Raw genomic sequence first — 27,565 nt, 5'->3', positions numbered from 1 at the left:
TGCATTTATGCAAATTTCACTTACTACTTATGACTGTACTTTTTATGACCCTATTTTTAGAAGATACAGTTTATCTTTATCTTACAGTTTAACAGTTATGTTTCACTCTTTCCTTTCCCATCTGTCATTGTCAACTACTTAGGGTTTTCCCCCTTTCTTCTCATGAGATTGTTTAATTTATACTTAAATATTATACTAGTTAGCAAAATAAACTACTTATTGTGTAAGACAATATCTTTTTTTTTTTTTAACCAGGAAGGCTTTACGATCTTGGGTGGTCAAGAATCCTTGGTTCACTTACACACTCTTGTAAGTATTATTGGATTAAATAAAAAGTATTCTTTCTACTAGCTATCAGTTGATGTTCTTTATTGAAAATTAGGTAAAGGTAACAAGACTCTTGAGAGTCCCTTGGACTGCAAGGAGATCCAACCAGTCCATTCTGAAGGAGATCAGCCCTGGGATTTCTTTGGAAGGAATGATGCTAAAGCTGAAACTCTAGTACTTTGGCCACCTCATGCGAAGACTTGACTCATTGGAAAAGACTCTGATTCTGGGAGGGATTGGGGGCAGGAGGAGAAGGGGACAGCAGAGGATGAGATGGCTGGATGGCATCACTGACTCGATGGACGTGAGTTTGATTGAACTCTGGGAGATGGTGATGGACAGGGAGGTCTGGCGTGCTGCGATTCATGGGGTCGCAAAGAGTTGGACACGACTGAGCGACTGAACTGAACTGAACATATTCTTGTAATGACAAAATTATAGAGATGAAAAACAAGCAAATTAGTAGTTGCTGGGAGTTAGGGCTTTATGAGTGTGTGTATATGTGTGTGTGTTACCATAAAGGGATGGTACACTAGCTTAATGATGAGATAGTTCCACACCGTGATTGTGGTGCTGGTTACATGGCTCTGCACACAGATTTGTGTCACAGGTCTGTGACATAGCATTACATATATACACGCTATACCAATGTCGCATACTGGTTTGGGTATTCTACTTTAAATATGTAAAATGGGGGGCCAACTGGGTCAAGGGTACACAGGACCTCTGATCCTTTGCAATTTCCTGTGAATCTACAATTATTTCAAAGTAAAAATATTTTTTAAAGAACCCACAAACTGTGTGTGGATGGCAATGGGAAAGGTTAGTTTTAAAACCAAAAAAAAAAAAAAAAAAAAAGAAGAGGTAAAGATAATAATCTTTATTTTTCTTTATAATACTTATCATCAGATCAAACATCTCTGTATTTCTCTACCTGTAATATATCACATGATATAAGCCCTGGAAGCAAATAACACATGGTTTTAAATTCTCCCCAGGCCAGCCTTTTTTGTTGTATTTATTGTACTCGCCTGCTGTGGGAATCTCCGCCGCCAGGTGCCTGCGAATTACATTCTCCTGGGATTGTTTGTAAGTAAACCTCTTTAGCATCTGTTGTCATTCACCTCTGAGATATATTTTCATCCCATTATTCCTTTTTTTGTGGAAAAATCTTCCTATGGAATAAGAAGATTGAAATTACTTGTGAGATGTTCTCTTGGATGAATTTTGAAGTCAACTTACATATGAGGTGGACTCCACACCCTTTTAACAAGCTAGAGAATTTGGGGACCTTCGGCTACTCCTTTGGGCCGGCACACTTTCCTCTGAGAGGCCTGCTCCCGAGTCTCCCAGGACAGTTAACCCGACTGTCCTCTGTCAGGCACAACAAACTCATTTTGGTATGGAGAGTGAGTTCCACATTTAGTTCACAAATTGTGTGCAAGAAATGTAACCTTCTCTGTAAAATGTATTTTACTTCTATTTCCACGTCTCCTGACTATGTTGTGATTGAGGTTTCTGTTCTGTTAATGTTTATACCAGTTGGGCCAACACTCTTGCCTCCTGGAGGCAGTGATCTCACTGACAATAAGCATTTGCTCCTCTTAGGAAAATTCCTTGCTCCTCTGAGGAAATCTCACTGTGGTTCAATGAGTTGGAAAGAAAGTCAGACTCTATGCAATTGCTCCCACGAACTGCTGACCACCCTTCCATGAGAAGATTTACTCACCAATTCATTTGCTTCTCACCTGGTTCCATATCAGTGTTGAGGTAGCTTATAAAAATACAACGTAAGAAGATAAGTTGGTGGGGAAATCTGATGGAAGGAAAAATAAGGAAAGACAAATGAAGCCAGAGGTGAGATTAGCGCACAAAATGCCTAGTCCCGAGCGTTTGAGTTTGATCAGCTTAGATTTGGATCTGCGCCTCCTGGTGGTCAATGTGAGTAAGAATACATGGGCAACGGTGTTTCTCAGCACTCAGAATCTTGGCATCTTGCAACCCGAAAATCTGAGGATCTTGCATTGTCTAATGTGAATTACATGTTGGGAAGAATAGCTTCCTCTTGTCACTGGAGAAGACAGAGCATCTGGCCAGCTGGGAATGTCCTCAGGCCCTGGAGCACTGCCAACTGCAGTTCTCAGCGCCCTGCTGGACAGTCGTGGAGCCCGACGGTGGGCCTAGGCATACCATCACTGCCTTCTTGGTCTCATCCTCCGGCTTGACTGCCTCTGGTTCTCAGCTCCCCCGTCTCCCATGCTGCCCCATCCCTGGTTCATGTGGACCAAGGGAACCCTCGGACCCCTATACAGTCCCCACACTGCCCCGGTGCAGCCCACTTCAGAGTTGAGGATTGGCACCTACCAGTTCAGCTGCGTGCTCTGTAGGTAAGTGTCCTCCAGCCCCACCCCCAGGTACTGAGGTCTCAATCCTCATCCCACATCTGAGGTTTGACACATTTTGTTCTCATTCAAGCACTATGGGAAAGGTCAGTACTGAAACAGTTTGCTGAGGCGTTAATAGAACTAGCACGTCCTGCTCTGATAAAATGTTAAGATTTGTGTGGATGGTCCCATTTGATTAATGACAGTATGGTCTACAGATAAAGCTTGTACCTTGGTTTCTACATTCCTAATTAATAACATATTCAGTTTAACTTGGGCTTCCCTGGTGGCTCAGAGGTTAAAGTGTCTGCCTGGAATGTGGGAGATCTGGGTTCGATCCCTGGGTTGGGAAGATCCCCTGGAGAAGGAAATGGTAACCCACTCCAGTACTCTTGCCTGGAGAATCCCATGGAGGGAGGAGCCTGGTAGGCTACAGTCCACGGGGTTGCAAAGAGTCGGACGCGACTGAGTGACTTCACCTTCACCTTCAGTTTAACTCACTGAATATGTTGAAAGTTACTATTGTATTCTAAGAACTTTTTACTCATATGAGAATTTTTTCTTGTCAGTCTTAGGGAGAACATTAAGAAAATGTTTATTTCCATTATTTCCATGTGGCATAGCCTATAGCTTTGTGCGCTAAGATCATGAATATTCCTGCTAGTTCCCTCTAACCTGGCAGAACACACATACCTCAAAGCGGCTCTTCTGGATTTGGCGCCTTGGGAAGCAGGCTTCTGATTTATTGTGAATTTTGTTTTTTAGACAGTTCTTCAAGGTTTGCTGCTAGGAACCGTGTCAGTGTAAGTCTTTGATACACATCTTTTCATTTGTGTGTGCGTGCTTTTCTTGTAATGTTACGTGAATGATAATCACAGTCTCTGGTTTTAGCTTCTATCACGTCGAGGAAGTGTTATGGGCAACAGGAGCGACTGCTCTGGTGACGCTATCACTCAGTTTATTTGCTCTTCAAACAAAAGTACGTATTTTTGAAGCAGCTTTCTGTCATAGGCAGTGTGTGATTATCTTCCTCTGCCCGTCCTGACCCACCCTGCTTCCTCCTCCCCCTGGCTGGCTGCTTTCTGTGGGCCTCACCTCCACCAAGCACTCGTCTTCTGCCTTCTGGCTTTCCTAGTGACCTTGCTAAAAACATAAGAGGGGCTTCCCTGGAGGCCCAGTGGTTAAGACTTCGCCTTCCCGTGCAGGGGGTGTGGGTTCCATCTCTGGTCAGGGACCTGGGATCTCACACACCTCGCATACAAAAGAGAAAACATAAAGCAGAAGCAATACTGTAACAAAATTCAATAAAGACTTACAAAGATGGTCCGCATCAGAAAAAATTTTAAGTAAAAGGAAACAGGTAAAATTAATTTGAATGATATATTTCATTTAACCCAATATATATGAAGGGTTATTATTTCAACATTTAATCAATATAACAAAAGTAGTCATTTTACATTCTTTTTTTTTCCAAACTAAAATTCAAATCCAGTGTGTACTTTCTACTTGCAGCCATCTCAGTTTGAAGTAGCTCTATTTCCAGTGTTTATTAGACATGTATATTGAAAGCTCAGCTCTAGATGCATTTTCTTGGCAGACATCAGGGTCACCTGGAGAGCTTGTGAAACGTAGACTGCTGAACGCCACGCCTGGAATTGTGAAGACAAGGTCTGGGCTGGGGCTCAGTAACGTTCACTTCCCAGGCACTGCCGATGCTTCCGGCCCAAGAACCAGCCTCGGTGACCTGGTACTTTATTCTCTTGGTGTGCTGAAGGCAGGGAGTGATATAGGGAGATAGAGGAATTAGGAAAACCCGCTTGCAAGAAAACACATTGGATTCGAGGATCTTCTTTTGCTTCCTAATCCAATTTTTTTCAGGTCAGAAGATGCATATTCCTCTTTCTTTTAAAAATGCTAATCTTCTCTAAGCTGATTTGGTTATTGATTCATAAAAGCACATTAATAAATTCTAGGTTTACAAAAGGATCATTAAGTTTTGAAAGCTTAGTATATATATTTCTACTGAAATGTATACACTGAAATTGATACATACAAATGCGAGAAAGGTACCCAGTTAATATCTTTGTCTACTGAATGCCATTAATGTATTCTATGCACATGCTTTTAAAAATATGAATGATTATGATCATACTATACTTACAAATTTACATCCTACTTATTCAGTGTACATTTTTTATTAGGGAAAATTTTATAAAGATATACACACAAATAGAATATTTTAACAAACCCCCATGTGCCAATTACCTAATTTCAAAAACTGCAAATTTGTGGCTCCTGTTATTTCATCCATGCCTTATCTTTTCTCTCTCCTGAAGAAGCACGATACCTTTATGTAGTATTTTTTGGTGTGTAGGGCTAATGGATTTCCATGGTTCTCGGGATTAGCCAGGGTACATTGTTAGCAAATGGGCCAGTTTCTGCCTAGGGGATATGAGATATATCTCTAAATACCCTGAAATTCCTATGGATGATAATTGAATCGTTTTTTGTTTTTTTTTTTTGTTTTTTTTTATGTTTCCTCAGTGGGATTTCACTTTGCTAAACGGAATGCTGTTTGTTTTACTCTTCGTACTTATCATCTATGGAATTATCTTAATCTTCATTCGAGCATATGTAAGTGGGCCCTCCGTTGAAACCCTCAGAGGACCGGTAGAATATCGGGTGAAGTGCTGGTTGTGTGGTGAAGCAGACACCAGATGGGTGAACCTTGCAAAGACACTGGTGGGAGAAAGGTCTATGAATAGCGTGGGGGTGACAAGGGCCGTAAGAGCTATCAGAACATGACAGCACATGTGAGCCCCGTGGAGGAGAGGGACGTAAGAGGGGAGCTTGCTGGATGCTGTGCCGTCTAAGGAGGCTTTGGCAAGCCCATCAGGGGGTCCTGGGTCTCCCAGGAAGGCTCTGCTGCCCCCTACCAGTGATTGACAGGGGAAAGCATGACCCAGGAAGGAAACCGCAGTGGGTCGCACTGTGCGGCCACCAGGGCCCTGGTCAATTACATGCCCCTCCCCATAGCTGGAGGTCTCCAAGGTCGCCTGCCACACCTGTGTGGTGGGGGGACCATTGAGAGCAGGTCTGGGTGTGAAGATCGAGCTCCAACCTGAGACAACAGCTGTCCTCCCCTAAGAGAATCACGGAGGTGACCAACCCACAGGGCAGATCAGATTCCAACTTCCCTACATGGTGCTGCTTGTCTGAAGTAACGAGGGTGCAGAGATGGGCAAGCATGGATGGGCTTGCTTTTCTGACAGCAGCAGCCTAGAGGAAGCTCCTCGTTTTCCAATTCCAGCTTTCTTCCTTCCATTTTTTTTTTTTGCTTTAATATATTCATTGCCTTCTTACTAGATATCATACATAGGCCTATATGTTTTTCACAAAGTCATCAAGGTTAATTCTCACAACATTCCTGAAAAGTACATATCTAATCTTATAGAAAAGAAAACAGGCTCAGAGAAATGAAAGAATTCACACTCCACACTGCACCCAGGGAGTAGATGACAGGAGTGGGGTTAGAGTGAGGTCTGTGTGATCTGGTGGTCACACCCTTTCCACCACACACACCGTCCGTGGACTGAGTCCGGTGTGCAAGTGGACAGGCGGAATGAGAAGGTCTGGCCCCACGTCTGGTAGGGGCCTGGAGTGGCCCCTGTATGGAGACCCTACTGGAAGCCAGGCTCACAGAGGACTGGCCTGGGGCTTGTGACCATCTGTCTAAAGCCCCAGGGCCAACTTGGTCCTGCTGCTGAATTAAAGAGTTTCTGTGGCAACAAGTGGTGTTGCTAAACGGACTTCAGACACAGAATCAGTATTTCTGCCTGGATTTTGGAGATAGACTCAAAGATGTCATAGATACGTCTTTAAAGGCCATAGTTCTCCATTTATTGTTACTGATGGTGGCACAGATACTGTAGTAATAATACACATATTTATGTGGTGGCTGGGTTCCTTACATCTTTACCATGCCACTCAGGAGCAGTTAAGAAACTGTATTTCCTACTAGATACATGAACCCTAGTTTGCATTCTAAATTTCCTGTCACAAATACCAATAATATATAATCTTAAGCATATGATTAAATGGAAGTTGGACAGCTAAGCATGCACGCCTGATGGGCCCTGGCAATTCCGAATCCTTCAGACTGCAGGTGCCAGCTGTCTTCTCACACCCAGCTCAGTCTGAGAACAGGGGGCCTCACGCAGTGTATTGCTGGCCCCTGGTTTCTCTTTTTCCTCAAGAACCTTCTCTGGTTAGCAGAGGTTCCCCATCTCTCATCCTGAGGAGTGAATGCCATTGTGTTTCTCAGATGATGTACACCACTTCCTTAGTCTCTTCTGCAGCATTTAGATCAATTTGTCACATATGCTGATCAGGGCTGTTTTGGTGGCAAGGAACACATACCACTCAGATCGGCTCAAGGCACAGGCCCAGAGATGCTCATGGAGCTCCTAGATGGGAAGAAGAGCCAGAATTCACAGAAATGGAAACCCCACCGCCCTTTCTGGGTCATCTCAGCTTTAAAGCACTAGCTAATCCAGCTAGTGCTAATCACACAATGGCGGCCTGGATCCCTCTATCGTGAGAACTGATTTCTACCTGGCCCAGAGGATCTCTATGATCCTGATCCTGTAAGAGGTTCCTGGTCAGGCAAGAGATTCACTGCTGTTGGAGTGGCATCTCCCACCTCTCGTCAATCAGCTCTAGCAAGGCTGTGTGAGGGTCACAATATTCCTGGAGCTGAGGAGAGGGTACTCTTTCTAGAAGAGCTGTGTGGATGGGGCAAAAAAGGAAACATACTCAGTATATCCCATTTGCCTTACTATGCATGAGATGTTTAGTACTTGCTCGATGACCCTTACTTGATATACATAATGGCTAGTTTTCACCTCCTCGCTGAATGGAATTGAGTTGATACTGTCGACCGACTATGTTCAAGAGAAACTAATTTCCCCACAGCTTTGACTTTCTAAGCGTCTTATCTAACAGCAGTGACCTAAGTGACCCCCTGTGTTGTTCCCCACCTTGCTCTTAACATATCGTTGTATCCTTTCTTTTTGCAGTGGTTGCATCTATTGTATGCTGGACTTGGAACTGTGATCTTCTCACTCGTACGTCCATTTCTCCCTTTCTTTAATAAAGAATATGAATGTGCATTGACAGGGCCTTAAGACCTCTCCTAGGCCTGGAGTCAAGCGGAGTCAGTAATTCACTGGGAAGCCCTCCCGCTGACTTGCTCCTTCTTTCTTCTCATCCTCTTCCTTCTCCTTTTTACTTTTTATAAAGACAGTTCTTCTCAGAGTAGCTTTAGGTTCACAGTAAAACTGAAAGGAAGATACAGAGATTTCCCAGCCTCCATACAGGCATCACCATCCCCAATGTCAATATCTGCCACCAAAGTGTACCATTTACTACAATTGATGAACGAACCTACATTGATATATCACAATCACCCACATTAGGGTTCACTCTCTGGTGTTCTACATTCTACGGGTTTGGACAAATGTATAATGATATGTACCCATCATTGTAATACCATACAGAGTATTTTCACTGCTCGAAAAATCCTCTTTGCTCCTCCAAACTGATCCCCAACCCCTGGCAACCACTAATCAGGTTATCTTACTGTTTCCAAGTTTTGCCTTTTCCAGAATGTCATACAGTAGGAATCATATAGCATGAAGCCTTTTCAGATTGGCTTCTTTTACTTAGCATGTGCACTTAAAATTCCTCCATGTCTTCTCATGGCTTGGTAGCTCATCTCTCTTTAATGTTGAATAATATTCCACCATCTGGATGTACCACAATTTATTTATTCTTTCATCTACTGAGGGGCATCTTGTTTGCTCTCAAATTTTGGCAATTATGAATAAAGTTACTACAAACATCCGTGTGCAGGTTTTTGTGTGGATGGATGATTTCAGCTCCTTTGGGAAGATTCCAAGGAGCACATTTACTGGATCATACAGTAAGAGTATGTTCAGTTCTGTAAGACAGTATTCCAAAGTGGTTGCAATATTTGCATTCCCCACTAGCAGTATATGAGAGTTCCTGTTGCTTCATGTCCTCACCAACATGTGAGGTTATCCGTATTACAGATTTTGGCCATTCTAATAGGTGCATAGTGGTACCTTATTGTTATTTTAATTTGCATTTTCCTGTTGACATAAGATGTAGAGCATCTTTTCATATGCTTATTTGCCATCTATATATCTTCTTTGGTGAGGTGTCTATTAAGTTCTTTGGCCCATTTGGTAATCAAGTTGTTTGTTTTCTTACTGTTGAGTTTTAAGAGTTCTTTGTATATTTAGGGTAACAGTCCTTTATGTTTCTCTTGCAAATAATTTCTCTCAGTTTGTAGCTTGTATTATCATTCTCTTCACATTGTCTTTCACAGAGCAGAAAATATTAATTTTAATGAAGCCTAATTTACCCATTACTTCTTTAATGGATAATACTTTTGGTGTCATATTTAAGAAACTATCACCATACCAAAGGTCATCTAGATTTCCTCCTATGCTACCTCCTAGGAGTTATATGTTCTACATATAAGTCTATTATTCATTATTTTTTAAAATTTATTTATTTAATTTTTTTGACCATGGTGCATGGTATGCAGGATCTTGAGCAGGTATTGATTCTGCGCCCCCTGCAGTGGAAGCACAGAGTCTTAACCATCGGACTGTCAGGGAAGTCCCTGTTATGAGCAATTGTGTGAAAGATGTAAGATCCGTGTCTAGATCCTTTTTTTTTTTTTTGGCATGTGGATGCCCAGTTGTTTCAGCACCATCTGTTGAAGAGACTAGTATTGCCTTTGCTCTTTATTCTCTTCTGCTGATCTATATATTCGTTAAGTCTTTATCTTGATTACAACTTTCTAGTAAATGTTGTTGTCTGGTAGCATCAGTCCTCCAACTTTGTTTTTCTCCTCCAGTATCATGTTGGTTATTCTGGGTCTTTTGTCTCTCCATATCAGTTTTAGCAGTGGTCTGTCAATATCCATGAAATAACTTGCTAGGGTTTTGACTGGGGTTGTGTTGAATCTATAGATGAAGTTGGGAACAACTGATATTTGACAATATTGAGTCTTTCTATCCATGAACATGGAATGTTTCTCCATTTATTTAGTTCTTCCCTAATCCCATTTGTCAGAGCTTTATAGTTTACCTCATACAGTTCTTGTACATATTTTGTTAGATTTATATCTAAGTATTTACTTTTTTTGGATGCTAGTGGAAATGTTTTTGTGCTTTAATCTCCAGTTTCACTCATTCACTGCTGGCATATAGGAAATCAATTGACTGCTGTATAGTAACTTTGTATCCTACAACCTTATTATGATTGTTCATTGAACCCCTAAATGTGCCTGGGGCTGCAAATCTTGATCAGGGCTTCCCCTTGAGCTGGCTGTCTCTGGCATGGTGTCCTGAGTCCTCTTTCCCTGGGGCCAGGGGGCAGATAGCTTGATCCCAGCTCACTTTCCTCTCCCACTTCCCTGTCTGCCTTCAAACGCATACCCTCACCAGGGAGGTGCACTCTGCACTCCTCACTACCAACACATGAAATGATTAGGAGTCATTATCTCTCTTACAAGAAGAAATAAGATAAAGTCAGGAGTTCTTAGGGGGAAGGGAGAAAGAAAAGCACTTTTCCATAGAAGTTAGGACTCCGGGGTGACAGATGGAGGCTAGGGGCAAGGCTGGAAGCTCAGCTGCTGGGGGCCTTTTTTTAAGGATGACCAATTGTCCTGGTTTGCCTGGGACTGAGGGGTTACTGAAGACACATGAAGTCCCTGGGCAAACTGGAGTGGTTGGTTCATTCTAGCTTTTTCTGCACAAAGTTGCTGAAATCAGACATTGGGAGGGGGAGGATAAGTGGGATGGGACTCAGTGGTCCAGGCGAGGGAGCTGCCTTGGCAACCCCAAGCCTCAGGTTTGACTCCCTTCTCTACCACTTGCCACAGAGTGATCTTCCCTTCTTGGAGGCTCTGTTAATCTCATCTGCCTCAGCTAGGTCGTTCCTACTTTATATGAGATGATGTCTCTCATGAACGGATAAGAGGCTACCTAGAAGGTGCCCAATTCTTCCTTTTCCTCATGTTCTTTTTTCCTCTTCCCCTCTTCATTCTTAGAAGCCTGAGTGGGAACCAGGACCCAGGGAAAGCTGGTAACCTGAACTACTGGGGATGGGTTTCACTGTAGTGGCTGTTGTTCTAAAACGGCTTATTTTCAAGAATCTTTAAAACCCCAAGAACTCCCTGTAGTGCCAAGGTTGCCCCGCTGCCTCACGGCACTGGACTCCGAGTCCGCAGTCTGGATAGAAAGGCCCGAGGAGCTGCCTGTTTTCCCTTCCTCCCTCTAACGCACTTGCGCTGCCCACATTTGCTCACTTTGCAACAAACACAAGGGTGAGAGGGCTCTCCAACTTTCTTCTTGATGTTTAAGAAGCCTGTAATTTTACCTACCACAGCTGAGCTAAGACGTTTAATTGGGGGTTATTTAACCATACATAAATCTTCTCCTCATTCTATTTTGGAAATACTGACATCATCACAAAGCCATCTCCAATGTCAAGCTTTGAAAAATGCTATCACCCAAAGGAGAGTCCAGAACTACTGCCGTGGGTAATGTGTCAGGGAACCATCTATTTCTTCCTTCTTTGTTTTCAGTGAGAACATACTGGAAAGTCACAAACACAGGGCATTTTGTAGTTTCTCTCTGTGTCCAATCGGCCCACCTGGTCCACGTCACTGATGAGAGGCACAGAGGTTTCTGGACTTGGAAGGAAAGGAGGGGTCACAGATTTGGTCCTACTGGCTTCAGGAGAGTGAAGCGCTTGCTTTAATAGATAGAGCACCAACCTGGGGAGATTGTGAATGATTGAGGCTCTAAGAATAACATCTCTAGCTACAAATTTACTTTTAGTGATATATTTACTGATGGTAAGATGCTTTCCAGGTAATCTCAGGACACTTCTTTGATCAAAATGTACACTTTAAGTAGCTAATTCTTCTTTCTTTTCTTTAAGTACTTGGTGATGGATGTGCAGCTGATGGTGGGAGGGCGCCATCATCATTCTGACCTAGACCCTGAAGAGTATGTTTTTGCTGCCCTGAACATCTACATGGACATAATCAACCTTTTCCTTTTTATTTTGCAACTGATTGGAATGGGACGGTAGTCACATGGGCAAGGCTGGCTCACGCTGAAGAGAGGGAAGGAGGGACGGCTGTGAAGACTGCAGAGGTTATCACTCCATAAGTCCCTCTATTTTAAAAAATAATTTTAAAAATACTTTTTTTTCTTGTCAAATGAAAGCAAGCATTCGGTAGATAGTAGCTATAGCTGTTATATATTTTTTAGTTCCAGTGTTACATTACAAAACTTTCTGGTGGACATTTTCTGATTTTTATAAATTTAAAAGATGAGTACATAACTGCATACTAACAAATATTTGTAAGATGCTCATTACTTTGTTGAAGTTTTCCAGGTACTACTTAAAACTGTAAACAATGTCTGTCTACATGAATAAAACTGATTATAGAAACCTATATTTACTCCATTCTCTTCTCTTGATGTGGACATTTGGTGGGAATATTTTGCCATCTGACTTAAGAGTAAGGTGAACCAAAGAAGTCTGCCTTTCTCTTGGGTTCAAGTCAGACTGGAGAAGTAAATTCTATCTTGAGAGATCTGTTTCTATCTCAAACAAACATCTGCTCCCAGGCCAACCTTTGAGGTCTGAACTACTTCCGTGTCTGGCAGGAAGATAAGCGGGGGCCATTTCTAGCCTGGATGGATTGTGCGGGGGATAGGATGGGGAAATCAGATGACATCTTCTAGTCTCTCTGGATTTATCGTGGAGCTTTATTTCTGGGTTTAACTGAACACACAGACCTCAGATAAGACACATGGACTTAAGCAACAAGCACTATAGCCACATACACCCACCTGAATTTGATGACCTGCTCCAAATTAGCCATATCTCCACTCCTGCGGTAGAATTTCTTTATAGTGTTTGTGCTCTTATTACCAGCAAAGTCCTGAAGATTGATGTAACCTCTGAAATGTGAGCAAGTAGCAGAGAAAGGGACTTTACAGCCACCCAGAAAAAAAAAAAAAAAAAAAATCTAGGGCCCTGTAAAGCTCCTGGGTGGGGTTGTCTCAACAAATATCACCATGCGCACATATACCGGCCAAAGTCATGGGGAACTACTTCCATACGAGAAAGCAAATTCCCCTGGGAAGCTTGAGGTTTGCATATTCTTCTGGCATCAAAACAACCTTCCTGCGTATTATAGGGACACCTGGTCAATGTACTTCTCCATTGACATTTCTGCTGTCCCCACACATTAGACATTTGTTGCCTCAGCAATGCTCCCAACAGAGTCCACTCTGAGTCTACTGTACGTGCCATCACATGGAAGTCTATTATTATATTGTATTTAGATTGATAGTCATTTAGTTGTGTCTGACTTGTTGTGACCTCATGGACTGTAGCCTGCCAGGCTCCTGTGTCCATGGGGATTTTCCAGGTAAGAATACTGGAGTGGGTTGCCATGCCCTCTTGCAGGGGATCTTCCCAACCCAGGGATCAAACCCAGGTCTCCTGCATTGCAGGCGGATTCTTTACCATCTGGGCCACCAGGGAAGCCCCTGGTGGTGACTCAGTGGTGACTCAATTAAAAGAGATTCTAACACTCCTATGACAAACTTTTGACTTCTGCATTTAATAAGGACTCTGAGCAAGACATACCTTTTAGGGTCAGCCTATGAAATGAGTAATTACTTTGCTCTCAATGATAGAAATTCATCTTTTGAGAAGACAGTCCATGATTTGCCCGTGATGGGTAGCACATCTGTAAATCAACCCAAGGTGTCCGGAATGTGGCAATGGAAGCTTAAAGAAAAAGAATCCATAGAAAAATTTAGGTTATACTTTCATAATGCCCACAAATGCTGGGCCTATAATTTACTTTTAACTTTTGTTCTTTGTGTTATCCCAAATGGGTATTCCCTCATTTAGCTTTAGGCATGGTTTGCTGAGCAAATCTATCATACACAAATGAACCCTGGTGAAACTACTCATGTTAAAGGCTAGTATGCTGTTAGCCATGGCACTTCTAACACTGGTATGTCACTTAAAGAATATCAATGGCCCAAATGCCATGCCATGCGTTTGACACAAATGTTGGCAGTTCTGGTATCTTTTGCTTAATCAAAGTCCTTGAAACGAATGAACTGCTGAAAATGTAAAATCATCAATGGTTTGCAAGTTGTAGGACTCTGATAACTCATAATGCACTAAGGAAACGTTTATCTGATTGTTGCGCTAAAGCAGGGGTCAGCAAATGGACAACACATGCCAAGTTTAGCCTGTTACCTTTTAGATTTTTAAAATTTTATTTTGAAATAATTATAGATTTACAGGAAGTTGCAAAGGTACTTCAGAGAGTGTACTCTTGCCCCCTAGTGGTTCTCTCTTACATAATGTACAATATCAAAACCAGCGAACCGACACTGGGTGTTATCTATGTATAGCTGTCACTTTATCACACGTACACTCATGTAGCCCCTATGGTAACCAAGATGCAGACTGCACCATCACCACAGAGGTCCTCTTTCTATCCCTTTAGATAGACACACACACCTCCCTTGCCCTCCAACATCCCTGACTCGTGGTAACCACCTGTCGTTTAAAAATGTTAAATGGATGAAGCCATACAGTGTGCGACATTTTGAGATGATTTTAACTCAGAACGCCCCTGAGATCCATTCCAGTTGTTACAAGCTGTGTCACTAGTTCATCCTTTAAATATTCCATTTACTGCAGTAAAGCATGCCATTAATACAAGACATTCTGGTGGACTTCAGTCTGCTATGAACAATTGTGTACAGGTTTTGTGGACCTAAATTTTCACTTCTCTGTCATCAGTGTCCAACAGTTGATGCTTGGTCATATGGTTAGTGTAGTTGGTTTTTAGCAAAACTATTCAGCTATTTCCCAGGGAGGCTGTACTGTCTTACATCCCCACAGGCAGTGTATGAGTGATCCAGCTGCATCCTTGGCAGCACTTGGTGTTGATACTACTAACCACTTGAGCCATCCTGATACGTGTGTAGTGTGCCTTGTGTTAATCCCGCAGTCGTGTTTGACTCTGAGACCTCATAGACTATAGCTCGCCAGGCTCCTCTGTCCATGGAGTTCTCCAAGCAAGAATACTGGAGTGGGTTGCCATTTCCTTCTCCAGTAGCGTGTCTCACTATGGTTTAAACACGCATTTCCTACTCAGTAGGGATGTTAACATTTTTTTCAGGTGCTTATTTGTTAGCCATACATACGTCTTCTTTGGTGAAATGTCTTTTTTCCATTTTATATTGGATTGTCTATCTTTTTACTGTTTAGAGAGTTCTTTATATATTCTAGATATGTGGTTCGCAAACATTTTCTCGCAGTCTATAGCTCGACTTTTTCATCTTCTTCATAAGGTCTTTTGCAGAACAAAGCTTTACATTTTGATTAGGTCCAACTTATAAATTTTTCCTTTTATGGATCATGCTTTTGGTACCAAGTGTAAGATCCTTTGCTTAACCTAGAATGTAAAGATATTGTTATTTTTTCTGGTTTTTTTTCAAAAGTTTTATATTATCTATGATCTAGTTCAAGTTTTGTATAGTGTGTGATTCAGTGGTTCATATTTTTGCCTGCCTTATTTACCAGCACCGTCCCTCCTCTGTTGTAGCATCGTTGTACATTTGTCAAAATCAGTTGATGATATGGGAAGGAGGCTATTTTTGATTCTCCATTCTATCAATGTGTGTGTCTATCCCTCCGTCAGTATCAGTTTTGATTACTGTAGTTTTGCAAATGGGTAGAATGACTTTTCCCACTTTTTCCTTTTCAAAATAGTTTTAGCTGTTTCAGTTCCTTTGCCTTGCCATATTTTTAGAATACTTCACAATTTCAGAATTATTTACAGCTATAGGAAAATATTGCTGGGCTTTCCTAAAGTTGCTAATAAACAACTGAACCAAACCCAGGCATTTTGTGGACTGAGACCCCTGAGGAAGCCAGTGGTTTTTCTTTAGTAAATGAAGATATATACAAAATATCCCCCAAAGATAGCTACTGATTTTTCACGTAGTCAAAATACTTGTTGCAGCAGTCAGGTTGGCTATGCTCTCTAACTTACCGTTTGTTTGACTTGCAAGGCCTGTTGGGTCCATGTTGGTTACTAGGCAACCCACCCCAAAGTGGAGATGTCACATCAGTGACATCAGTGACTCCCAAGGCCTCCAGGGGTCAGGCATTCAGTTTCAAGAAGAGCCTAGGAGCCAACTGGAGTACTGGGTGGCTGTGTCAGGCAGGCTGCAATGTTATGCTGGGAAATGGCTTGAGTACTTGGGCTGCTACCAAGTCTTTAACAAAAGGAGTGATTTCACTTTCTCTTGTTGGACTTCTTTATTGTTTCATCTGGACCACAGGAGAGGGGACAAAGAAACAGAATGGGAAGGGACTCAGGCCCCATTCTCACCTCGATGCATGTTCAGTTCAGTTGCTCAGTTGTGTCCGACTCTATGTGACCCCATGAATCGCAGCACGCCAGGCCTCCCTGTCCATCAACAACTCGCAGAGTTTACCCAAACCCATGTCCATCAAGTCGGTGATGCCATCCAGCTATCTCATACCCTGTCGTCCCCTTCTCCTCCTGCCTCCAATCCCTCCCAGCATCAGGGTCTTTTCCAATGAGTCAACTCTTCACATGAGGTGGCCAAAATATTGGAGTTGCAGCTTCAACATCAGTCCTTCCAATGAACACCCAGGACTGATCTCCTTTAGGATAGACTGGTTGGATCTCCTTGCAGTCCATGGGACTCTCAAGAGTCTTCTCCAACACCACAGTTCAAAAGCATCAATTCTTTGGTGCTCAGCTTTCTTCACAGTCCAACTCTCACATCCATACATGACCATTGGAAAAACCATAGCCTTGACTAGACAGACCTTTGTTGGCAAAGTAATGTCTCTGCTTTTGAATATGCTGTCTAGGTTGGTCGTAACTTTCCTTTCAAAGAGTAAGCGTCTTTTAATTTTATGGCTGCAATCACCATCTGCAGTGATTTTGGAGCCCAGAAAAATTAAGTCTGACACTGTTTCCACTGGTTCCGCATCTACTTCCCATGAAGTGATGGGACTAGATGCCATGTTCTTAGTTTTCTGAATGAGCTTTAAGCCAGCTTTTTCACTCTCCTCTTTCACTTTCATCAAGAGGCTTTTGAGTTTCTCTTCACTTTCTGCCATAAGGGTGGTGTCATCTGCATATCTGAGGTGTTTGATATTTCTCCTGGCAATCTTGATTCCAGCTTGTGCTTCTTCCAGTCCAGCGTTTCTCATGATGTACTCTGCATATAAGTTAAATAAGCAGGGTGATAATATACAGCCTTGACGTATTCCTTTTTCTATTTGGAACCAGCCTGTTGTTCCATGTCCAGTTCTAACTGTTGCTTCCTGACCTGCATATAGGTTTCTCAAGAGGCAGGTCAGGTGGTCTGGTATTCCCATCTCTTGAATTTTCCACAGTTTATTGTGACCCACACAGTCAAAGGCTTTGGCATAGTCAATAAAGCAAAAATAGATGTTCTTCTGGAACTCTCTTGCTTTTTTGATGATCCAGTGGATGTTGGCAATTTGACCTCTGGTTCCTCTGCCTTTTCTAAAACCAGCTTGAACATCTGGAAGCTCATGGTTCACGTATTGCTGAAGCCTGGCTTGGAGAATTTTGAGCATTACTTTACTAGCGTGTGAGATGAGTGCAATTGTGCGGTAGTTTGAGCATTCTTTGTCATTGCCTTTCTTTGGGATTGGAATGAAAACTGACCTTTTCCAGTCCTGTGGCCACTGCTGAGTTTTCCAAATTTGCTGGCATATTGAGTGCAGCACTTTCACAGCATCATCTTTTAGGATTTGAAATAGCTCAACTGGAATTCCATCACCTCCACTAGCTTTGTTCATAGTGATGCTTCCTAAGGTCCACTTGACTTCGCAATCCAGGATGTCTGGCTCTAGGTGAGTGATCACACCATCATGATTATCTGGGTCGTGAAGATCTTTTTTCCACAGTTCTTCTGTGAACTGAAGCAGGGCAAAGGCTAGTAGAGTTTTGCCAAGAGAATGTGCTGGTCACAGCAAACACCCTCTTCCAACAATACAAGAGAAGACTCTACACATGGACAGCACCAGATGGTCAACACCAAAATCAGACTGACGCATGTAGCAGTCCCTAGGTAAGAACAGCCCCACTGACTCTTATGCGACAGGGACCTGTGGGCACATAACATGTCAATTCCATTAGACCTTCAGAGCTGGGAGCAACGTGACTTTCAATCAGCCAAAGAGCTCCACTACAAGGGAAGCCTCCCTTCTCCACTAAGGAGAAATTCCCTTTTCCGAGCTGAAGAGTCTAAACTGTGTGAGTCAGGAGCTATAAACAAAAGGTGGCAAATGGATGCCACATCACCTTGTCCCTTAGCTGAGAGGGTAAGGAAGCTAGGGGTGGGGGAGGTAGGCTGCTGGGTGGGAAACTTAATTGTTTTGGTCTTTCCCCCCACCCCCACCCCTTGCTCCCTGCCAGTGCCTGAAAACCTGCAAAACTCTCTCTCCTATGGCAGTGGTGATGCCTGCCAGTATCAGAGGAAACTAGTCCAGGGGCTTCTTTCTTCTTCACGTGCACCTCTGTGCTCAGCCTGTAGTCCTTGGCACCTTCTGTCCCTCACAGGCACTGCTGGCCCTTTGTCATGAAAGCATTCCTTCTTGTCTGCATACCGGAGTTGGCAACAATCAAGGCATATTAGGACAGTTTCCACCATTCAGCCTGTAAACATTAACTCAACTCCTGTTCAGTAAAAGCTAGGCCAGTGGGGACACTTGTCCTCCCCCCATCTTTAATCCATCTTGATTGACAGCACTGACTACCAGACTGATTCCAGGGAATCTAATATTCCCAAACCTGGCCCAATGGTTCCCCTTCCAGAAAAGCGTCTGTCAGCATTCCAATCCTTGCTGCTGAAACCATCTGAGGTTTGACTTTATCCAGTAAGTTAGCCTGTCAGTTTTGTGGATGCTGACGGAAGACACAGGATCCTTGATCAGAGGCGTGTGCAGCATGCAGAGTGAGTATCTGCATATTTATGTCCGTTTTCCAGGTCCCTAGTTCCCACAGGCAACACCGTAGGCCTGGATGAACGCCAAGCACGCAGCGGTCTGTGTCACAGCTGAGGAAGAGAGAGCAAGAAATCCAACACTTTTACAGCAAACCTGCTTCTTGTCCCCAAGCTTACTAGAGATATAAATGCTGAGAAGTGGCTCAGGCAAACCCCTCATCAGTTCTCGTAGTCTTGGCACACTCAGCAAGATGTGTAGGCACTTCAGAGGCCCAGGAGAACTGGACTGTCTCATCCCATAACTACCATTTTCTGTACTGTTTACTCCTCATGAATCTTTCTCCCAGCTTGTCTGTGAACTGATGCCTTGTAAAGGCTAGGCTGGCTAAGAGATGATATCTATATCCTGATCAGGAATATTTTCAAGTTACAGTTTTAAAGACTGAATAAAAGTAATTTATTCATAAGTTTGGCCACCACTCAGTTGGTTGAGAGAAGGAAATGGCAAACCACTCCAGTATTCTTGCCTGGAGAATTCCGTGGACAGAGGAGTCTGGTGGGCTGCTGTCCATGGGGTCGCACAGAGTTGGACACAACTGAAGCGACTTAGCATGCATGCATGCATTGGAGAAGGAAATGGCAACCAACTCCAGTATTCTTGCCTGGAGAATCCCAGGGACAGGGGAGCCTGGTGGGCTGCCGCCTATGGGGTTGCACAGTCGGACACGACTGAAGTGACTTAGCAGCAGCAGCAGTGTGTCAGCCACTTGTCATTCCTAAGTACAACAGAGAGCTAAATTTAGGAAACTCTTCTGGTCCATCTTTCTTTAAGCATGACTAGACCCAGTTCTTAGAAGAATGATCACATAATAATCTAGAAAGACCTGCTTCTGCTAAGTCACTTCAGTTGTGTCTGACTCTGTGCGACCCCATAGACGGCAGCCCACCAGGCTCCCCCGTCCCTGGGATTCTCCAGGCAAGAACACTGGAGTGGGTTGCCATTTCCTTCTCCAATGCATGAGAGTGGAAAGTGAAAGTGAAGTCACTCAGTCGTGTCTGACTCTTAGCAACCCCATGGGCTGCAGCCCACCAGGCTCCTCCTTCCGTGGGATTTTCCAGGCAAGAGTACTGGAGTGGGGTGCCATTGCCTACTCACATCTTTCCAGAAAGAAATCTACTGGAGAGAACGGGATAATGACTGACAAGGCAGTAACATACTGTTGCTAGGTGATGACCTTGTAATTACAACCACAGCCCAGGGCTAAGATACAATTACTACTCAGCCCCAGAGCCAAGCACATGAATACTTTTCTCCTATGGAGTTTAATTTCAGCCTGAAAAAGGAAAAAACCCAAATTGGTATTATCATGTGATATTTAGATTCTAAAATTTTACTCTTTACTAATTTACTAACTGTAACTTTTCAAATTATGACCAAATTTCAGTAAGTCTGAGACTGTAATTTCATAACAGGTAAGCCACAGTACGTGCTATGTCACTTCAGTTGAATCCGACTCTTTGTGACTCGATGGGTTGACTGTAGCCCACGAGGCTCCTCTGTCCATAAGATTCTCCAGGCAAGAATACGGGAGTGGGTTGCCATTTCCTCCTCCAGGGGATCTTCCCGACCCAGGGATCTAATCCTGTCTCAAGCACTGGCATGGGGCTTCTTTACCACTGAGCCACTAGATTTTAATTTCATTAACGTCAGCAACATGATCCAAGGACTAAAAAGGGAACAGAAATGAGATCAGTGGCTGTAATAAACAATATTTAAGGAGTAATTCTGCATACTGACACTGGAGTTAAGCTTGGGATCCACAAACTGACAGGCACAAATAAAACGACGACTCTTGGAGGTTACCATGCGCACATGCTGTGAAGTGTCAGCTGGGGGTCTGGGACTTGTGTCTGAGCACTGAAGTTCAGATGCCGGGGGCTGCTGTAATTACTTAGACGGAAAAGAACAATTAAATGATTGAGAAGCAGGCATTTCTATTCATATGGCATAAAAAATTTTTCCTATCCTAAGCAATTTCACAAACTATCTTAAAATTCTTTTTCTATGTCTCTATTAGAGACTTCAAGGAAAAACCATAAGTTTTCTTCTGAAAGTTGTTACAGTGATTAAAAATAATGAGTGCTGAAGTCACAATGTTTTAACACATTATCATGCAACGTTTTAGGCTTATCTCTGGGGTATAAAATGCTCAGTAAGTGGGCTAGTATAGAAAATATTAGGAATTAATCTATTACATGTAAGAACCAAATTAACCCCATCATATTAGAGGGAATTTAATGTGAAGAAGATTAGCTTCCTGACTTGGTTAAACAAAGTCTATAATGAGACAAAAGTGAAGTAGTTTAAGTAATAAATGTTTAATCAAAGAATTTTACATATTATTAACAGCATTCATTTGGCCAAACATCTACACGTTTGTAGAATCCTATTGTATATAAAGTGGGAATGTATCAAGTATAGACTATGAAAGTGCAAATAACAAGTCAAGGTTAGAGTAATTTTTTCTTACATTATAAAATTAACTTGTTTACAAAATAGGCTTTGCCAAACTTTATTTCTGAATCGTAAAGTCAGTGACTGTGTTTTTAAAATATGTACCAAGGAAATACAAATTGGATACTGATCCTTTTCATGCTCAGGAGAGACCACAGAAACACAGGGAAGTGCACACGCGTGTGGAACCAGAAGCCTCGACGACACTGCCGGCACGGCGCTCTTTCCCCGGCACCGCGGCTCTGCAGCCGCCTCAGTGTGGCAGACTCCTTCTATTGAAAAACTACAGCTTGATCTAAAAACTGATTGGTGTTGATATTTTCAATCTAAATTAAACTGGTAAAAAAATCCTTTAATGGACTATTTCAGTTTCACATACAGTAATACACTGTAGATAAAGGTAATATTTTCCCCAACTAATTTTAATAGGGATTGATATCAATCAATGTTTCTGACAGCTGGGGAAATAAAAACCAATGTGGACTTCCGATATCCATGGCACAGGAGCAATTCCCACACAGTTTATCCTAAGGGAAGAGGGGAATATTAAATACTCTAATATAATGTCTGAGCCATACGATTCGAAGTACAAGGAAATTCCAAAAGCAGGGTTTGGGACAAAAAGTAATCAAAAATTGTTAATTACAGCTCATGTGGATATTAATACGAACATAACCTTTCACCCATCCCAGGACTTGCCTGTACAAACTTGGTACTGGAATTTTGGTATCTGTAGATTTCTGATAAGAATCTGGCAAAACATTAAATAGAGTGTTGCATATCTATTTGGCTTATGTTAAGCTAGTTTTCATATTATGTAAGTAAAACAGCGATTCCAACAGTTTATTCTAGTTTTAATTACACACTGTACCACTGTATCTTAATTACAACTAAGACCAGCATTTTCTTCACAGTAAGACACTGGTAACTAGGAAGTTGATTTTTTCCAACACTAAACAGTAATCACACAGCAAATGAGTATTGTGCAATAGAACAAACACGTCAGCATTTGCGATTTAGTCAAACAAACCGATTGAACATTTAGTTGTTATATTTACTGTAAAGGCAAGGCCATGGGTGGTTTTATGGAGGTCTTTGCAATTCATACAGCATAGTTACTTCAGAAGAGACATTGAAGTTGGAATTACTTACTTGACTGGCAACTACCCATTGAGGTGAGGCAAAGGCACGGTAACATGTTGCGCAGGATGCTTTACTGAGTTGTTTTTTTTTTTTTTTTTTTTTTTAATAATTGTGGGATTTACTATAACTCATGAAAACTCCACTTTTTTTTTCTATTTTATAAAACACTTACCATTAAAAGTAATTGCACCCATTAGTAATTAGAATGCACTGTAAAATTGTGAAAACAAAGAACTATGATTGCACTTCCAATAAAGTGTCTCTTAAAATACAGCACCGCTGTTGCTAATCAACTGTATTTTAATATTAAAATAAACTGTTTTGAACAGCAGCATTAGATTTAGTTAACTTAAGCTACAGGCTACATTTATTTAAATGCAGTCTCCATGGCAACAAAAGCCCACTAAATTCTGGAACATCACTGCTACCAAGTGGCACCTTTTACTTCCAGGAAGGCTGAGACTGCTTGGAAGCCCTCTGGGACACCGCACACCTGAACGCCTTGTTAGCGCACGAGTCAGAGTTTGGCACAAGTGGACTGCAAATAGACATGAAAAGAGATCTCCGATTCATGTGAAATTAAAATTAATTACACTGTGGTAGACGCAACGCTAAAGAGAAGCCTTGGCTACCTCAATTCACACCGCTCAGACAAAAAGGAAGAAGGAAAGTTACAGAAGAGCACAGAGAGATGGAGGAATGAAATGTTAGATCTGTCCAAAATAACTTCTGAAATGAAGAAAACTTTCAGTTTTTTTTTTTTAAAGGAAAAACCACCCAAGGATTAGAAAGTAAGCCTTTCATTTAATGTTCAATTTAAGTACTGCTGATCTAAACAGAGGACTGCATTTTCTTGAATGTGGAATCTAAGCTATTTATTCCATTTGTGTTAATCTCTCCGGCTCTTCTGTTTGTCAGCATGAAGGGGAAAAGCTATCCAATTAAATACAGAAGAAATTCCCTGTCAGGTTAAAATCAGAAATGAAGCTATACCATTCAAGGGAACTCCTTCATATTTAATCCTAATGTCAGTGGTTTATAATTAATTGGAATTAAGTGGATCAAGTCTCTGTAAAGCATACTCCACTAGCATACCATCTGTACCTGCAAGTCACTAGAGCCCCGAGATGTGCAGTTCATACTAAGTGGACTTGTTCAGGCCAGTCACTTGAGGTCTGAGGTGTCTGACTTGAAACATCGGAACCATCCCCCTTGCTGGCAGCCTCATTACCACTGTCGCCAGCTTGAGATGCTGCTTCCCCAGCCAGAATATTTCCCTCCAAAGCATTTTCTTCTCCTCTTTGGGTTCCTCTACCTTCACTGATCGCAGCATCTCCAAACACTGAATCTTCTGGAGGCATCAGTTCCACATCCCTCACACCTTCTGACTCGTCTTTGACACAGGGGAGCTGAGAATCTGCACTGATTTCTGTAGCTGCTGGAGGAATCAGAGCAATACTTTGAGGGTTCATGTCATGAAACCAAGCCATGATATTGCCAAGAAGATTGTCATTGATGTTGGCGTCCTGGCTGGCTGAGTCAGGGTCACTGGATGAGGGGAAGAATTCACTTCTTGCCTCACTGGGAGGGTGGGAACTCAGGGTGTCAGTTGAAAATGGGTCTCTTTCTGCTCCTAGTCTCATGAGGCTGTCACCAAGTTCCAACAGCTCAGAGCTGCTCAATGCAGCTCGAGGGCTATCTGTGTTCCTGGGGACGGAGTCCAGTCTGGAAGGTAAAGAGGTGCCTATTGCCCCTAAGGATGCTTCATTACTGAGAAAGTCTGTACTTTCTTCATCGATGGCCAGCCCAGATTCTTGCAGAGATAACTGTATTGCAAGAAGTATATTGGGATCGTCTTCATCCAAGGAACTCAGAGCCTGAGGCAACAGAAAGTAAAATTACTGCAAAATTTAAAAGGAAAAATGATTGAACCCAGTGAGGTCTGCCACTGTTCTTTTACCAAACAGATAATTAATAGTACCTCTATTTATACAGAAGAACTTTTTGACCTACTAGAATCTTATTTTAATTTTCTCCTTGCCCATGCTAAAGGGAAAATAAATTACTTAAGTGTAAATCTGAAATGGAAAAATCTTTCCCTGTAGTATAGCTCTGAAGCAAAGATTGTAGAAGGGAAGGGAGAAAAAGGAGAGCAACAGAAGTAAAAATAGGAAGCCAGGCTCAAGGGAGAAAGAGCAAAAGGCAGGGGCAACGAAGTTGCCCAGAAAGGCTACCTGAAGAGAGTCCTGGTTCTCGGAGCGACTGGCGGGTGTGTAGTCACGCAGGGAGGAGGTGTGCAGCGCACTCATAGATGCAGAACTTACCACGGAGGTGCCTGGCCTGCGGCCACCGCCACCTTCCGGGAGATCTGTGTCAAAGCAAGCAGTGCCAGAGAGTTTAGTCACATCAGGCCTCGTACATCTTTTTAACTAAATCAGTGACTTCTCTTTGAGCGCTGGTGAAAGCCCGGGGCCACAAGTTCACTTCATCTTTCAGAGATTTTTCATCCATAATGTCTCACCACAAGCAACAATATATATCTAACACAATTATTTCAAATCCATGATCAGTCTTTACAACTTTATTTAGATTATACATTGTTCTATTCATAAAGGCAAGTGCTACCAAGTGTTCGTTTTCTTCCCCTTAGGCAACAAGAAAGGTGTTTTAGTTTTCAGAGTTCTTAAAACTAAAGAATTTGCAAGTTACAATAGCCCCCAAAGCTAATCTTTAAGCCTGTCGATCCTGATATATTAAAGATGAGCTGCTGACACTGCTGTAGTTTGAAGATTTTCAATTAACAATTTAATATTTAAAGGATGATAATTTATCTTCACTACTAGGAATTTTAAAAATGTTGATAGGAAAACTGAGGTTAGGAGAAAAATATTTCATGAACACACTAAGAGTAACCAACAGCTACAATCTATCAAGTGCTATTTGTATTTAAGGGTTTTACAGACACTACCTAATGCTCACAACAAGCCCACAAGGTGACACTACTGTTGTTGCTTCTCTAGAATGAGGAGACCAAAGCTTGGAGAGGTTGGGGGACTAAAGCTTCACAGAGACATGCAGCAGAGCTGGAGACATGAGCTCAGGTCTGTCTGACTCCCCAGTCCATGGTTTTAATCGCCCTGGTTTTCTGCATCCTGTGACATTAGAAGCACCTGCATGCTGACTGTATACCTAAATTACAAACTCTTTCACAACATTTAGATTAGCCACTTTTTGAAGACATGCAAGAGAACTAAGAGAGTACAACAAACCCAATGCAAGGACTCACCTAAAGTGCTTTCACTTGGCTCGTCGGGGTCTGGAGGGTTACTCAGCAGACTGTGCACGTCTCCTCGCCGGCGCTGTTGTCTGTGCCTCCTCCGATACTGAAATTCAGCATATTCCTGCATAAACCACAGGTTATAAAACACGGGAGAGCATGCACATTTTAAAATGCAAATAAAACCAACCATACACTTTTTTTCCAGGAAAAAAAATGTGTGATTTTATACACATATTATAAAATCACTTGGCTTTAGAAAAAGAAACTTCAGGTTTTGCCATGCTAAGGAAAACAGAAAAGGTAAAATGGAAAAGAAAAATTTTACATAGCCACTGTAACTGTCTGAGTAAATTTGGAATACTTGCAAGCTCCAATGCTAGATCATAACTGAGCCTCATTTCATATGCCTGGATCTTGTTATCTAAAGTTATAACTAATATCAGAATAATTTTACTGATATGAGTTAGGCCCTCTCTGGAGGTCTGGTTTTTAAAAAAGGACTGTGATATATGCAACAGGAGGAAAAAAAAAAAAAGGAAAAACAAAAGCACAAACAGTTAAGTACTTGTTAAGATTGATGGATCTGGTATTCTTTGGGACTACTACAAACCATATTCACTGCAAAAAAGAATATGAGGTTACCTTTAAAATAAGGTACTACTTGGCTTCCTTCCTGTGTTAGCTCATATGTAGGGTGATCTACAGCCCAGGCAAGGCAAAGTGTTTTCAATTTAGCATATGGGAAGACACAGATGTGGGCAAATGTCCCCTAGCCTATTTCACATTTGTGATAACAGTTTTAAGTGGGTTTGCTATCACTGGAGGCAGAACCTGGGACTATCTGCTATCATCTGGGTACACATGTCCTTTTCCAGATTTTAGTGACAGACCAGTGTACATGATACAGCATGTGTGTGTTAGTCCTCAGTTGTGCCCAACTCTGTGTATTCTCATGGACTGCAGTCCACCAGGCTCCTCTATCCATGGGATTTTCTAGGCAAGGACACTGGAGTGGTTTGCCATTTTCTTCTCCAGGGGATCTTCCTGACCCAGGGATCGAACCCGGGTCTCTCGCACTGCAAGCAGACTCTTTACTGACTGAGCTACCAGAGAAGCCCTCATACCAGCATAAAAAGGCTAATTTTGAGAATCATTGTAGAATCTTTGAGTGATACACACTAAAATATGATTTTAGTTTGATTCGTGATTATCTAGTTACTATGATTATCTAGTTACTCTAGAATATTCAATATGATTATATTGTGAAAGTAACAAATAGATGAGAGTAAGTTTTATAATCCCAGTAAAACTTTCACATCGTATGACTCAGGTGAAATTCTCCTTTATCTATGTAAGTAGCTGGACTCTAATTAAAGAATGGAAGGCATCCTATCAGGTTGGAAATAAATGAACATAAGATACTACAAGTGTCCAGAGAGATTAACCAGGTTCTTTAAAATTTACTGCTGAGCTGAGGCATCGTTTCCTCTTTTCCTGGAGGCTGGTGATCTAAAACTGGATGACTATGTCATCATGGTTCACAGGACCACCAAGTACTACCACATTTCTCAGACAAAGATGGCAACAAAATATTATGCCAGTTTGAGACTTATCTTTGTGATCCACACAGTTAAAGGCTTTGGCATAGTCAATAAAGCAGAAATAGATGTTTTTCTGGAACTCTCTTGCTTTTTCGATGATCCAGCAGATGTTGGCAATTTGATCCCTGGTTCCTCTTCCTTTG

General features: G+C 42.1%; 2 protein-coding genes and 1 long non-coding RNA gene across 10 annotated transcripts in view; 1 reads left to right on the top strand and 2 right to left on the bottom strand.

The window, feature by feature from the left end:
• Nucleotides 1-12,145, top strand: part of LOC102410276 (protein lifeguard 2) — a 30,266-nt gene extending 18,121 nt beyond the window's left edge. For both annotated transcript variants that reach the window (XM_006078345.4, XM_025290841.3), the window contains exons 4-10: nt 256-309; nt 1,326-1,416; nt 3,477-3,514; nt 3,603-3,690; nt 5,256-5,345; nt 7,790-7,837; nt 11,754-12,145. In XM_006078345.4, the coding sequence (XP_006078407.2) occupies nt 256-309; nt 1,326-1,416; nt 3,477-3,514; nt 3,603-3,690; nt 5,256-5,345; nt 7,790-7,837; nt 11,754-11,906 (562 nt within the window). In that variant the 3' untranslated portion in view covers nt 11,907-12,145. The remainder of the gene's footprint in view (nt 1-255; nt 310-1,325; nt 1,417-3,476; nt 3,515-3,602; nt 3,691-5,255; nt 5,346-7,789; nt 7,838-11,753) is intronic.
• LOC112586435 lies at nt 3,089-16,393 on the bottom strand. Its single transcript, XR_003110822.3, has 3 exons — nt 13,482-16,393; nt 12,677-12,787; nt 3,089-4,479 (listed from the first exon to the last, which is right to left on the bottom strand). It is a non-coding gene; the product is annotated as an uncharacterized LOC112586435 (long non-coding RNA).
• Nucleotides 16,394-21,243: 4,850 nt separating this feature from the next.
• ANKIB1 (ankyrin repeat and IBR domain containing 1) overlaps nt 21,244-27,565 on the bottom strand; it is a 154,813-nt gene continuing 148,491 nt past the window's right edge. For 6 of the 7 annotated variants that reach the window (XM_044947138.2, XM_025290835.3, XM_025290833.3 and 3 more), the window contains 3 exons: nt 25,828-25,942; nt 24,776-24,909; nt 21,244-24,418 (listed from right to left, as the gene is read on the bottom strand). In XM_044947138.2, the coding sequence (XP_044803073.1) occupies nt 23,678-24,418; nt 24,776-24,909; nt 25,828-25,942 (990 nt within the window). In that variant the 3' untranslated portion in view covers nt 21,244-23,677. The remainder of the gene's footprint in view (nt 24,419-24,775; nt 24,910-25,827; nt 25,943-27,565) is intronic. The other variant, XM_044947137.2, reaches the window with a different exon arrangement.

This window comes from Bubalus bubalis, chromosome 8, assembly GCF_019923935.1.
Source record: "Bubalus bubalis isolate 160015118507 breed Murrah chromosome 8, NDDB_SH_1, whole genome shotgun sequence".
NCBI classification, from domain to species: Eukaryota; Metazoa; Chordata; class Mammalia; order Artiodactyla; family Bovidae; genus Bubalus; species Bubalus bubalis.
The sequence above is the reverse complement of the archived record's forward strand: the minus strand, read 5'-3'. Positions and strand labels throughout refer to the sequence as shown.